Consider the following 13982-nt stretch of genomic DNA (forward strand, 5'->3'; position numbering starts at 1 on the left):
GTGACAACTATTTTAAAGCAAACACAAGGTTTTCACCTAAATATTTATAGCCGATTTAATAATCCCACTACTGGGGGTGCTCCAAAAAAGTATGAGCGCTCACTGATGCCTAATCCGTCCCACACTTTTTTTTCTTTTCAGTAACAACCATACAAGGAAAAGGTCCTATAAATATGGTCTGTATGGTTACATACATGTTTTTTTACTATTTAATTGCACAAAAATTACATAAATCGCAAAAAGCAGGGTAAAACGAGGTCCTGAGGAAAGCCTACTGACCCTTCACTTGCTATATAAAGGCAGAAACATGTCGACCTATCGGATGCCTAGGAACATTAATTCCTAAAATCATCAAACTGATCTATTTTAAACTAGCCCTAGATATCCCAAAATAATAATTTTGTTACAAAGGATTAAAAGGCTATTTTAACACACTCACGCAACCCTGCCTTCACTCACTGCTAGCACTCAAAGAGCTCCACTTACAAACGTGTCAAGCCCACCTACTCAGTGTCTGGGCCCAATGATGAAGCATACCACAGGTGGTACCTGTGGGTGAAGGAATTTTTTTTTTAATATATATATATATATATATATATATATATATATATATATATATATATAATATAATTTTATATTCCAAAAAAGGAGACATGCACTCTTCGGTGCTGTACAAACAGGCTCTCCAGACTTGCTCTTAGAAACAGTTCTTTATTCCAGGCAACAATCAATGGAATTACGCGTTTCGGCCCCCATGAGCCTTAATCATATGCACACCATGCTTGAGAATTTGTCTGATTTTGAAAGTGGGTCTCCAAAACAGGAAAAAAGGACTCTGATGCTTATATGTTATTCTACTTAATGTGGCAATCACTCAAATGTCATGAGGTTCTGAACATGTTTTCTGGTATGCGGACAGTGCTAGTTTTCCATAATTCTTGTGCAGGTAAACACCTTTCAGTAGTTGCATGATTAAACATATTACCTTGCAGCTCTGTCTTAGTTTTGCATTTCATTTATACTTTTCAGAACCACAATGCCCATAATGCCTTGTTCTTGCTTTCTTTTCAAATTCCTGTCCTTCCTTGTTTTGTTGTTTTATTTACTGTTAATTTTTTTGTGTATTGGGACGGGGTGGTGCACTCAGAGTGCCTGAAAGTCTGTACTTGGGCCACATTTGGTGTCCCTGTGCATAGCCCAGCTCAAAACAGTTCTGGGAGCCATTGGCTTCTGCTCTGGCGCGAAACTGGACAAAGGACATGGGTGTAGCCACCACTCTGTCCTGCCCCTCCCCTAAGAGGGTCCCCCTGATCTGTCCAACCCTCTCTGATGGGTATAAAATGGGTTACCTGGCTACAGGACATTGGATTTTACGTGGACAAGATTCTACAAAGAAGAAACCACTGACCTTCGACCGTCTGGACATCTGGACTTCGGTGGACCTCGGCTGGGCTGACTTCGTCCCCCTTTCCATCCGAAGCTTAGTTTGTGCTGTCACTCCATATAGGCTCCGTGCAAGACCTGTGGGGCACTTAAGACAACTGAAGAATCTCCCTTGGAGTGAAGGCGTCACTCCCCTGCTTCGCAAGCACCTAAAGCGCAATTGACCGGTAGCTGCTCCTGCGGACTACAAAGATTTCAGCAACACAGGAGGTGGGTTCTTGAAGGTCCCCGAGGTCGATCTGCCCTCTCACCGAGTTTGAGGCCAGTATCCCTTGTGGGGGCTACGTAACCCGAACCCCTGAGCACCGTGTCCATTTGAAAGTTCATATGCTTTTGGCAATTCCGGAGCTTGGGCATTGGACTTCGTGTAGTCCTGCCCCTGAGCAGTATTTGCACCAAAGAACTCCGGCCTCCTCACATCGTGTGCTCCGTGGGCTGGTGCTTTGCAAACTTGCTCGAGGTCCCTCGCGACTTCTGGTCCGTTGGCCTGTGTGTCCCCTTGAGGGTCATCTTGATTGTACATGGGCATTCCTGGTTGCTCCAGACGTGCCCTGACTCTCCGTTGCTTGGGGAGTCCCCTGGACCATGCTGGTCTACATAGTAACCTGTTTGTCCTTCCTGCATGGGTTGCTTTTGCCAAGGCTTGTTGGTGCTCCCGCCGGACACCGACCCCTCAGCACCCGACATCCTTCGTGGGACAGCTCATCACCTCCGGCTCCTGGTCGTCCTCGACGTCTCCTGGTCCTTGCGGCTGCAGAGTTGAGCATCCCTTCTTTGCACCTGATGAACCAGACATCGGTGGGCATTCGTCTCCCGAGCCCCTCGTCACCCTGAAGTGAACCAGACTCTGTCCACTCTGCTTTGAGGTTCCTTCCATCCAGAATCCAGGCTTGGATTCCACTGAACCCTTTTCAGCTTCACAGCAGCAGTACTTTTTCACTTCCTTCCATAGAGAACGACAAGAGCTTTCGATGCCACTTCAGACCTATGCACCCGGCTTCTCTGGGTTAGATAACTCTGGTACTACAGTATCCACAGGTGGGTTGGCTCTTTAAACTCTTAAGTTCCGAGGGGTTCGCTCAAAGTCCTCCTAGAGGGGTCCTTAAACTTTAACTTTGCAACTTTCCCACAGAGTTGTACGGAGCACGTGGTTGTGTTTCCTCACTGCACCAGTCCTTCATGGGTCTCCTGTGTCATCACCTTGGGTGGTTCCTTGGGGTCCCAGTGATTCTACGTGCTCTAAGCACTGTGTCTAGTCAAGTCGTGATTGTTATACCACTATTTTAGTATATGGTTCAGTCTTTCCCCTGGAACCCGCTGTGTACTGTGCTACTTACAACTGTTCTATAAAACCAGTATTGTGTGCTTTATGTTCTATCCTCGTGTAGTGAATAGTAGAGAATGTTATATTAATAAATACATACTTTTATGTAACTACTGTGTGGTTCTCCTTAATTTAATAATTGAGGAGGTGATTCTTGTCAAACAAGCTGCTTTACATTTTTTCAAGATTAGGCCTGAAGGCCGCTCTCCACAGCTACCACTAGGATAGCTTTCAATAAGGACTATCTTTGACATCATAAGGGTCGTGTGGATTGGTACAGGGTGCCAACTTTAACTAGTGGACAGCATATACCAAGCCACCTTCTCACACAGTCCTTATGACTTTGTATTAGAATATTTCACTAATGGTTGATATGGATTTGAGTTGGCTAACCATTTGCCTTTTTGCCTTCTGTAAGGTTTCTTTAATCTCCCAATTAACCAACATGGTTTGTACTTTTTAATCTTTTCTAGCGTGTATTTAAGTGAGTGGATTTGTCCTGTTATCAATGCCTACGGCCGTCCTCCGATGCGACTCACATGGCTCATGCTGTAAGCCCGAGTTTCATCTGTTTGACACAAAGCGTTCGTACACCATGTGGTCTTGGATGTGCCATTTAAATACAGTCCGCGGGGTGTCTGTGTACAGTGTGCTGCACCTTAACCACCAGAGTTAGAAGTGGGAACGCTGCTGTCTGTCCTACCAATGTCCTATTCCCTCCTTCTGGCATGGCTCTCCCCGAAAGCGCTCCGGGCACCCTGCATCTGTCGCCGTCTTCTCTCAAGGCCACAGTCACCGGACTTTCAGAAAATCTAACCCCTGCCAGGAAAATGGATTTACTTTTCAGCCTTGTGGTTAAGATCAAGTGTAGAATCCTTTGAGAATGGAAAGCAGAAATGTGTGCACGTACTGGTAAGTACAATTAACACATCAGAGCTACAGGTGAGTGCTGGATAGCATCTTCTGTACCCCCTCCATGTAACCACCTACCAACCTAGGTCTCCATTTATCCGGGTTTTCAGCCACTGGCATAAACAAGGAGTAGGGCTGTGCTCTGAGGTACACATGCACGTGAGCTTTAGGGCCAGATTTAGATCTCTGTGGACGGGTTACTCCATCCCAACGATGATGCATATCCCGTCCGCCGAAATATAAATTCCATTGTATCCTACGGGACTTATCTTTCAGCAGAACAGATATCCATCTCTGTTGTGACAGAGCAACCCGTCCACCGAGATCTAAATCAGGCCCTTAGTGTTTTAACCCCTTCCATGCTGATGACGCCCCCCGGCTGTCATGCATCACGGTGGGCGTGTGCTGATGACGGCTGGGGGCCGTCATGAACCTGCCCACTCATTAAAACGGCCACACAGGCGTAGAATCGCGCCCGCGCCCAAGGGGTTAAGGCAATAGACCTGTGCTGTTCAAAAGATAGTTTATGCCCGGCTTCAAAGGGAGTCATAAGAGCATGGGGGCTACGGACCACCAGTACCAGAGTCACTAGGACGCCTTCAGTTAATATTATTGACACACTGACGCCTGGGGAGTAGGATCAATGGGATAAAAATGACCCAGAGGAGTCCTCATTTATAGTTTGAAGAACAACATTCATTCACATCGTAGGTTCCAAGTCAGCAACATCGGAAAAAATCATATTTTAAGGAAAAATGTCCCTTCAAGATGCTTTTGTGTCTGTTACACCAAATGTGATTTTCGCTTACTTTTTGAAAGGGAGTAACTTTTATTTGCTATTCATCAAAAAAGAAACATGACACGCATTTTCTGAGATTAAACACATGATATATACTTCAAACTATGACATGTCTGCAATCAACACAATTCTTTAGCGCATTATCAAGTACAGAGAGGGTATATATTTGCACAGTTTGTAAAAATCCCTCAGCAGATACGTGAAAAAACAATTTGCACTCAAAAACAGGTCCTCAAACATCTAGAGAGATTTGGACAAACAGAGGTATGTATGTCTGATAATAATTTGAAGGACAAGGGAATATTTTTCAAAAAAATACAAGAATCAATACATAAAAAAATCTCGTCTAATATTTATATTCAGACATGTTTTCTTGAAATGTTTTCTCAGAATGAGAGTAAACAGAAGTACAAGGCAGCTGCCAGTACCCTGGCAATGGAGGTTTATCTGAAAGCACCTTCATTGATCCTCTCCATTAATGGTTTTAAAACTACTGTGTCCTTTGCAAGGTCCAACAAGCACATTGCGACCACCCAGCAGGATGATGTACAGTTGAGTGGGGATCACGAGCCATAGTTTGCCTCGTCGAAAGCTTTCCTGGCCCTTTTGAGTTCCTCGTTCATCGTCAACAGATCTTTAACTCTGGCAAACTTGCGTGGGTCCTTCCGGATCAGGAACACAATGTCCTCCACCTGCACTCGCCCCTGCCGCCCAATCGACATTGCCTTGTGAGTCTGATAATTGGAAACAAAAACACACACAAAAAAGGTAAATGTGTGGGAGTTTGACTTGCAGTTTATACGCATTTCTATACCTGGTGTGACATCATCCAATGAAATGAGTGCCTTTGAGGGATGATATGGGGTTGGGATGAGGAGCTAGGGTATCAGTGAGTTACTAAGTGGGCTGCATCAGGCAGGCTTCCCCTTTCCAAGATTTATCAATGCCAAGCTGTCCCTCTTTGTGCAAAGTCTGTACCACCTTAAGCTTCACTTTTTGCATGGTAATGATGTAGAATATCGTGTTCAGCAGCGTAGTACTGCTGTAGCACTTTTAAATGTTATGTAAAGCAAACCCTTGAGAAATGCACAGTTGAAATTTAGCTTTAAGGATTGGAAGTCACTTGGTCATGGGCTAGGAAAATGCAAACCGAAAATTAGTTCAAACTAGGATCTAAGTGCATAGTTAACTTTTGTCCAAACGTGATTGGTTTAAATGTGCAAATGCTTTGCAAATTTATCCAATGATGAGCACTACTGAAAGGTAGCTACTGTCTACCAAAGGCCACCATCTTCTTGCATTATGCCATTAGCAAATGGCATGCTAAGCCTCCCAACTGTTTCTAACCAGAGCTAAACATGTTACAGCTATAATAGCCAATCTGTATAGCACATCTATTGTGAACATATATGACTATTAGCAGATATACATCATGCACATTTACTGTTCTGTGCTCCAACTCTTGAGGTGGCCAGACTCTCAACCAATAAAAACATAAATAAGGTAGTTGCAGGTGGTATGTTACTCGTTTTGACACCTTGGCCAAGGGAAGACCGGTTTTCCAATGTATCAACCAAGCCATGTTCCTCAAAGCAAGGTATAATAGGACAACTGAACTGAGGGGCAAAAATCTAATTTACGTCCAGAGAGCTTGTGTGCGCAAGGGGCTCCTGCAAACATTCGGGCAGCAATTAAGTACTGCCACAGTATTTAGTGAGAAGCTAGCTTGCCATCTGACAGCAATCAAAGTTACCTGTAGCAGAAGGAGAAGTGCTGATTGCAAGTGCCTATTCAGAGAACTAAAGCTTTTGTCAAATTCATCACTGAATAAACAAAGGGCATCTCCGGTTCACCCTGTGAGGAGTGCATGAAAGCCAAGGTCGACAGCTTGTGATCTCATGGAGGGTGTAATCTTTACATTTAATTCTTTGCGTTTATGTTAGAAAAAATGCAAAGAGCTCATGAATTGTGCATTTAGGAAATATGGCCTTTGTATTCCAATTAAAGTTAACAGGCATCATTTTGAGAGTACCAGAGGTCCTCTTCCTAGTGAAGGTTTGGCCTGGTAACTTAACAAAAACAGCAATTCATCAGATTCCCATGTCAACTGGAGAGGATGGCATGCTCAGTGCTGGCTCTATACAAAAACACAATAATGGGATCAGAGAGAAGACAAACAAAGGAAAAATATCCTAAACATGGCATTGCCAGAAGTGCTGATCCTACTCACCATTTCAGTGATGAACTCGATCACCAGATCCTCTAGGATATCCACAGACTCCGTGTAGGGGTTCTGGTCGTCCCCAAAGCCATACATCATGCAGCGCACTAACAGAAGATCAATAGGAGATGTAAATTAAGCAAATTTTACATCACTGAATACTGAAATCACGACATCCCTGTTCACTAAGACACACCACACATACTACTCTTCAGCAAAACACAAGAAGACAGAACTTCAAACATGCATTCAACACTGTCCAAAATCTATCTCCAATTAACTGGTACTCGCTATGATCAGTTATCGTCCACACATTTGTAGCTGCCGGGCAATGGCAAAGGTCCTAGTGGAGCGGATTTGTATACAAATAACACATCCTAGGTTGTGGGTGCAAGTTCCAGGGTTGCAACGTTAGATTATCAGACATTAATTAATTAAATGTTCTTTTTACACTTAGGATTGGGCATAGCAAAAAATAAAGGCAATTAATGCCCACAACAAATTATTTGAAAATACACTTAAAGGCTGTGCAACAAATTGGAAAATGCAGGTCTTTCAATACGTTCTAGCATAGACTTCCATTTCTGAAAAGCAATTTAAAAAGTAATTTCTTATGGGCAAAATCCAAAGTGTTGATTTAAGATGTTTATGAACACCAAGTTGCTATGCTTTAATAACAATAAATAGCTTTATTGTTGGATTAATTAAAACCGTAACAATGTTACATATAAACATTCATACATTGTGTCATACATGGTTTAAGTTAGAAGTACTCAACAGGTAAGGTTATTTAATCAATCAGTTTCTATATAAAAGTTGCATGGTTCCCTCTTAAATCTCAATTTTTTTTCCCCGTTTATAATAAAATTCATCGTTCTTTCTGGACCATGATTTTAAGAGCCTGATCGTGAATCTTGAGGTATTTTAGCAGTTTAAAGTTCAACTGGGGGTCTGATGGGTCAAGGCCTAGTATAACAGTAGCCATACGTGATCTGATTCCTTTCGTTATAAAATCTTATTTTAATAGTGACACATGCTGTGTGTAAAAAGGGGCATATACAATTTGGGTGAATAAAATCCTCATGTTTGCTGCTGCAGAGTCTGCATGCTGTAGATCCATTTTGCTTCGAGCTTGGTTGGTCCGCTGTTGATGAAGTGGCATCAATTGTTTCTTTAGGTGTGCTGGGAAAGACTTGGGTATGGTGCCTGTTTTAAGTTCTTATAGTTTTTAATCACCATCCAGGCATGTGATCTGTGGCCTAAAGTGTTTTTATCCAACAACAGGAAGTGACATTTTGCAGCTTTCCAGTGTACTATGTATTCCATCCTTCCCAAGCCTAAAGTCCAAATCATTTAAAAGAAACAACTACAAAATAAATGTCTCACTTGCAATACAATTCTTTTACATAACTCGGAATAAGTAGTTGATTGTTTCCTGTTTATGTGACCAGAAAACTAATATTCCTCAAGAGGAAACTTAAATGACACTCCGGTTAACTTGTCTGCCATATGTGATAGTGCCTACAGGTAAGTGTAATTAACTTTGTGTACTTAATGTATTTTACCGATGTGCTAAAAATTGTCAAATAAAATAAACATGCATTATTCAGGACGCACTTTCTTGACATTTCTTTCACTGTAGCTCTGAATGTGAAAACAAAAGGTAGACACCTCTCAAGATGGCGCCATCTGTACTAAGAGTCAGACGCTTGTCCGTCTTCTTTGTCTACAGCACTCACCCGGTCTGTCTGTACCCAAGCTTGGCAAGGTGATGAAACACGGGGAGAGCAGAATCTGGATTGAGGGTATTACCCCCAATAGGGAGCATGGAACCCTGCACTCATGGCACAGAAAAAGCGGCAGAACCCCCACAGGACTAAGCGCAGGCTCCTTCCTGGGGATCCTTGATAAAACGAAGCATGAGACATGTTTTTTTGGTGTTTTTTTTTTTTTTTACAAATAATCGCTGCATTACCTGTGACTTATCACCTTATCCTTTCCTGGGCTGAATCTGCACACCCTTACTTACTAGTCTCTAGTTTACAGATCGTGTGCATTGTTCTTTCCTTGCACAACACACTTTAACTGTCTAGTGGCTCTATGTGAGTAGGGGGACCTTCAGCCAGCCCTGATTTTTCACTCAACAGCACTAAGCAACTTGTGACTTAAATGCACAGATTTTGTAATTTGACATTTTGAACAAAAAGTACCAGTGTGCTCAACGCAGTTGGCTAATCAGGACTGACTGAGGTAGACATACTCTATCCACTCAATACTACACCCTTCAAAGCCGCCCTCGCTCAGAGTTCAGCCTCCTTAGCCTATCTGAGTACCAGAAGTCTACCCTGTCATTCTCTCGATAGCTGATAGTTTGCTTATGTCACACCACATCTTTGCTGCTGTAGTAGTCTCTGGGCTGTTAACTCAGAACCTAAATTGTCTCTTCAGCAGGGTTGAATACTCTCAGACCTCGAGGACTTCTGAGCTCTAAGCTGCCTATGGTCGGCACTTGGTGTTTGATGGCTCAGGACCTTCATCACTATATTTTCCTCATTTTTGAGAGAGTGCACATGACATTTTTCAAAGGAAATATTCGACAGTTTCCTCTACCAATCCTTTAGGGGTTTCGGTATAAATTTATTTGGGAAGTTTTATAAAGCGCAAACGCGACCCGAAGGTATTGGAGCACTTTACACAAGCAACAGTTACATTACATAAGGACACATTCATTTTTTGGTAGACAAAATCGCATTATAACAGCCTTTACTGTTGTAATATTATTTACTAAAATGGTACTATAAATACAGTATACTTTGTTTAGATGTTTGCTTACTCTGTTGTTAATGTAGGTGTTTGTTGGTATATTTATTTTATCCAGTTCGGCTCAGGGCGTCAGCAGCTGGCGTTAACCTACCGGCTACAGTTAGAAGGTGTGCTTCAGACCTTCCTTACTGGCACTGCTGCTTCTTAAAAATTTACAGGGTTGGAATGACCTCCCCCCACGGTGGGGGCTTACCCCTTCTTGAGAGTTTGCAACCAGGGTCCAGCCAACCATGGGGGCTTGAACCCCTAACTCGGTTTGCTGGCAATGTTTTATCTTTTGCTCTTTTATTATCCAAGAGAGATGCATTTCTCATCCTTTAACCCCCTGCATACTGCCGCGATTCTGCGCCTGTGCGGCAAAATCGTGAGTGGGCGGGTTTATGACGGCCCCCAGCCGTCATCAGCACACGAGCGCCGTAGTGCATGACGGATGGGGGCCGTCATCAGCATGCAAGGGGTTAATGAACAGTCGACTGGGCGAGGCAACCGCAGCGTCCCTACAAACCCAAACAACCTCAATCTGGTGCCACTGCTGTACATGAAGTCGCTGTATCTTTACCGAGCCTACGTTCCTCCAGCCTCACACTTTAAAGTGGTTGGCAACGTTTAAAGCACCCCTGTGTACATGGGTGAGTGTCCGTAATAACGGTTTGTTTTAGTATAGTTTTTTTGCAAGGTCACGTAGATCGCAGTAAAGGTTTTATTATTATAAGAGGAATATATTGGTTTATGTGGAAGTTTGAAATATGCTTGCTAACAACCGATCTGAACCGAAGAAACAGCAAGCGTTTGATACATTATTATATTTTGTTTACATTTTACCATTAACATTTATTAGAACATTGGAATGTGGAGCACTCCATTCAGTACAATGGAGTGCTCCGTGCTTCTACAGGCCGGTAAAAGCCAGCAGAGCAACATTCCAACGTTGTTTGAACAAAGTCCTCTTGAGCCTGAGGGGATTTCAATCCCCTTGGGCTCCTGAAGCCTTTGTTTTATTTGTTAGAACATCCTACCCTCTAGTGGCAAAATGTTCTAATAGCCTTATAGCCTTTCATAGCTGGGCTGTACCGGCCATTAAAGTCCCGTTCCCTTGTTAAAGGCCTGAGCCGAACAAGCTTTTAATGGTCGGTATAGCCGGTACGGCGGGCTATAAGGCTATATTAAATGTGTAACTGTGCTTACAATAACCGCACAATTTACAAACTGAAAATTACTTTAATAGTATGCCATAATAATTAGAAATGTACTGTATATTCTGTAGGTTTTTATTCATGATTTTACTGTTGATAGTTCATTACTGTTTATCATGTAAAATGTACTTTTATTGTGTAAAATGTACTCTTTTATGGTGATCAATTTTACCGAATAAAGAAGATACAACAACTTTAATAGTATCCTTTGGGCCTGCAGTCGCGCACCTGGCATACCACTAACTCTGCCCCTGCCGGCTTTGCAGAGTCGAGCCTGCTATGAAACTGTCACAGCATATATGCCAGACATCAGAAATGCTGAAACGTTACTGATTCTGCCCCAGGACCATCGCAACGTCTACGGCCAGTCTACCTCTAACTGTTAATAAGAGCATTAACAACTACAAACCCTAACAGCCCCACTCTGGGCGACTGCTTCACATGGAGACGCTGTATATTTACCCTGCTCAGTTCCACCTGCCTCGTGGGCTCAATGTTGTTTATATTCAGCTTTCTCTCGCATCCAGAAAACTCCCCCCCTCCCCCTTTTAATATAAAGTTTTATATAGCGGGAACTCAAAGGTATTGGAGCGCTTTACACAAGCACCAGTTACATTACATAAGGACACAGTTATTTTTTGGGTGGGACTGGGATATTAAGTGTTACTGCTATCCTTTGGGCCTGCCCCCACTTTATCCCCCCCGTTTGGATTCTAGCCACTGGTGTAATGGCACTGACCTGCCATGAGCCCTGCTATTCAGGACTCGGTGCGTGTGTTCTGACCCTTAAAATGATTTGTTTAATTGGCTTGTGCCCAAGTGGCATAGCCCAACTTACTTTTAAGTCCCTGATATATGGTACCAGCGGTGTCTAAGGCCTGTATGTTGAAGTGTCTCTTGTGGATTGCAGCACTAGCTGTTCCACCACAAGTATGACAAGGTACAACACTGCAGACTGGAAGAGTAGTTTAAAGCTGCTAAGTCGATGCTGCCATTTAAGTAATGGGAAAGACCAACTTTTGAATTTTAAAAAATATTTGTAAGTCACATCTAAGATAGGCCTCTCGAGCCCTAAGGCAGGTTGCTGTATGTTAGAAAGTGGAACATGTACTTTAACATGCTCCAACAGTATAAACTCGTTATTGTTTTTAGTGTAGAAAGGCAAGTAGCCCCGTTGGCAAGAACAGAATAACAAGCTGACATTTCAGACCTGCTAACTTCTGAATGGGACTACTAGAGTTGGTCCTGTAAGGTAATCAGAGCAACAAATTCGATTTCATGGTTTAATCAAATTTAATATCACTGGTGGGCAACGTGCAACTTTAGAAGTTGCCACTTTAGTTGACCAAGATTTCCAGCGGCGGTTTACAGTTGTGCACCTGGTATGCCTTCCAGACAGCTTTCTGCCCGCATCAGGAGATGTGCAAACGACTTCTAGGAAACACTACCATAGCAACCTGCATGGGAGAGAGGTGTTACCTCTCTCTAGCAAGTAGCCACTCAGGTGTTGGCCCAAACGCCAAGCTTCAAAGGTTAAGCTGACTTTGAAGAGCAAATGGGGAACACTTGGTACAGGGGCTGCTCTATTGTATATGCAGACAGTCTAGCGTGCTGGAAGGAGAGGGGAAACCAGTTGCCAAACCAGTTTTCCAGGTGCATGGTGCCCCCTTGGTAAAAATGTAAATTGATACTTGTATAGCGCACTACTCACCCGCAAGGGTCTCAAGGCGCTTGTACGAATACCGCTGTGGAACCCATCCTGGCTTTCCCTGTGAGATGTCCACTCCTGGGCACCCCCAAGGTGGAGGCCAGGCATCCTTAGCGTTGTGGGGGCCGTTGTGGAGATTAAGCAAGCTATTGCCCAGAGTTGCAGAGTGGGACTCCATGATTGGAATAGGCACCGAGGCGAGAATGATCAGGTCCGTGGAATTTTGAGCCCAAGACCCGCTGAGGCGGGGAATTGAACCCTGGTCCCGGGCTAGACCTCTGCATCAGGGTCTGCCGTTCTAACCATTGAGCCACACTTCTCCACAAAGAGTTGGTAGCCACACCTCTGGGTTAGGCTCGGGGGGTCTGGACGCCAAGAGAGGGGTTCTGCCATGTTGGAAGTGGGCAGAATGATGCATCTTGTGATAGCCAGATGCCACAACATCAGTAGGTGGGGAACATGGTAGCCCACTGGCCACCAAACGCATCCAACCCTAGAGCATTTTCAGAGTATAAAAAGGGCACCTCCGGAACTCAGATCTTGACTTACTGGAGAAGAGGACCAAAAAAAAGGACTGCCCTGCTGCATCAAAGAACCGGCAAATAGAGACTGCACAGGCATGAACTGTACCTGCTGAACCTGGTGGCTAGTAAAGGAGCCAGGACTGTGTATGCTGTGTTCTGCTCACGGAGAAATCATCTCCAGAGCCCAGCAGAAGCAAGAGACTCCAGGGGTGAGTTGCCTGATCTCCTGTACGCAGCACAGCGGCCACAACAGCTGAAAAAGCTTTCTGGGGCGAGTTGGTACCCCAAATCTTTAAGCCGCCGTTTGACGCTCAAAGTTGCACCGAGTCAGCTGGACTAAGAAGTCTTGTTAGACTGGAGCTTCGTTGCCCAGAAGGCTCTGAGTTATCGTACCAGGAAGGATTCCGCTGTTATGTTATGTTACTTTATTTCTTTTATAGCGCACGGCTACTCCGAGGAGCATCCCGGCGCTTTGGCAAAGAATAACAGCGTAAAAAAGGCAGCCACACACAACAGAAAAGAGCAGAGAAGGAATAGGGTCTATTTCATAAAGAGCCATGTTTTCAGGTCCTTTCTAAAAGCAAGAAGACAGGGAGCCTGTCTCAAGGACAGTGGTAAGTCGTTCCAAACTTTAGGTGTTAAATAGCGGAAAGACCGACCTCCCAATCTTGCACGGCGAATTGCAGGGACAGTCATCATAGACAGACCAGATGACCTGAGAGTCCTGCTCGGTGCATACCGGGAAAGACGTTTCCCAATATACTTGGGGCCAATACCATGTAGGGCCTTGAAGGCCACAGTCAGGCATTTGAAAATAATTCGCTTGGAGATAGGTAGCCAATGTAAGGTGTTCAGTAAAGCAGTGGCACCAGCTCTCCTCGGGAGTCCAAAGATGGTACGGGCTGCCGAATTCTGGACAACTTGCAAACGGGTCATGAGATATTTTGGTAGACCCAAAAAAAGAGCGTTTGCATAGTCCAGTCGTGAACCTATCAATGCCTGAACAACTATTTTCCTGTGGTTAAGTGATAGTAG

At 44.0% G+C, this 13982-nt stretch overlaps 1 protein-coding gene across 1 annotated transcript in view; it reads right to left on the reverse strand.

The window, feature by feature from the left end:
* Nucleotides 1-4488: 4488 nt before the first annotated feature.
* TAF13 (TATA-box binding protein associated factor 13) overlaps nt 4489-13982 on the reverse strand; it is a 53139-nt gene continuing 43645 nt past the window's right edge. Inside the window, exons 3-4 of the mRNA XM_078656635.1 lie at nt 6709-6806; nt 4489-5212 (exon numbers count right to left, since the gene is read on the reverse strand). Coding sequence (XP_078512761.1) covers nt 5042-5212; nt 6709-6806 — 269 coding nt within the window. The 3' untranslated portion in view covers nt 4489-5041. The remainder of the gene's footprint in view (nt 5213-6708; nt 6807-13982) is intronic.

Source organism: Lissotriton helveticus, chromosome 8, assembly GCF_964261635.1.
Source record: "Lissotriton helveticus chromosome 8, aLisHel1.1, whole genome shotgun sequence".
In the NCBI taxonomy this organism is placed as follows: Eukaryota; Metazoa; Chordata; class Amphibia; order Caudata; family Salamandridae; genus Lissotriton; species Lissotriton helveticus.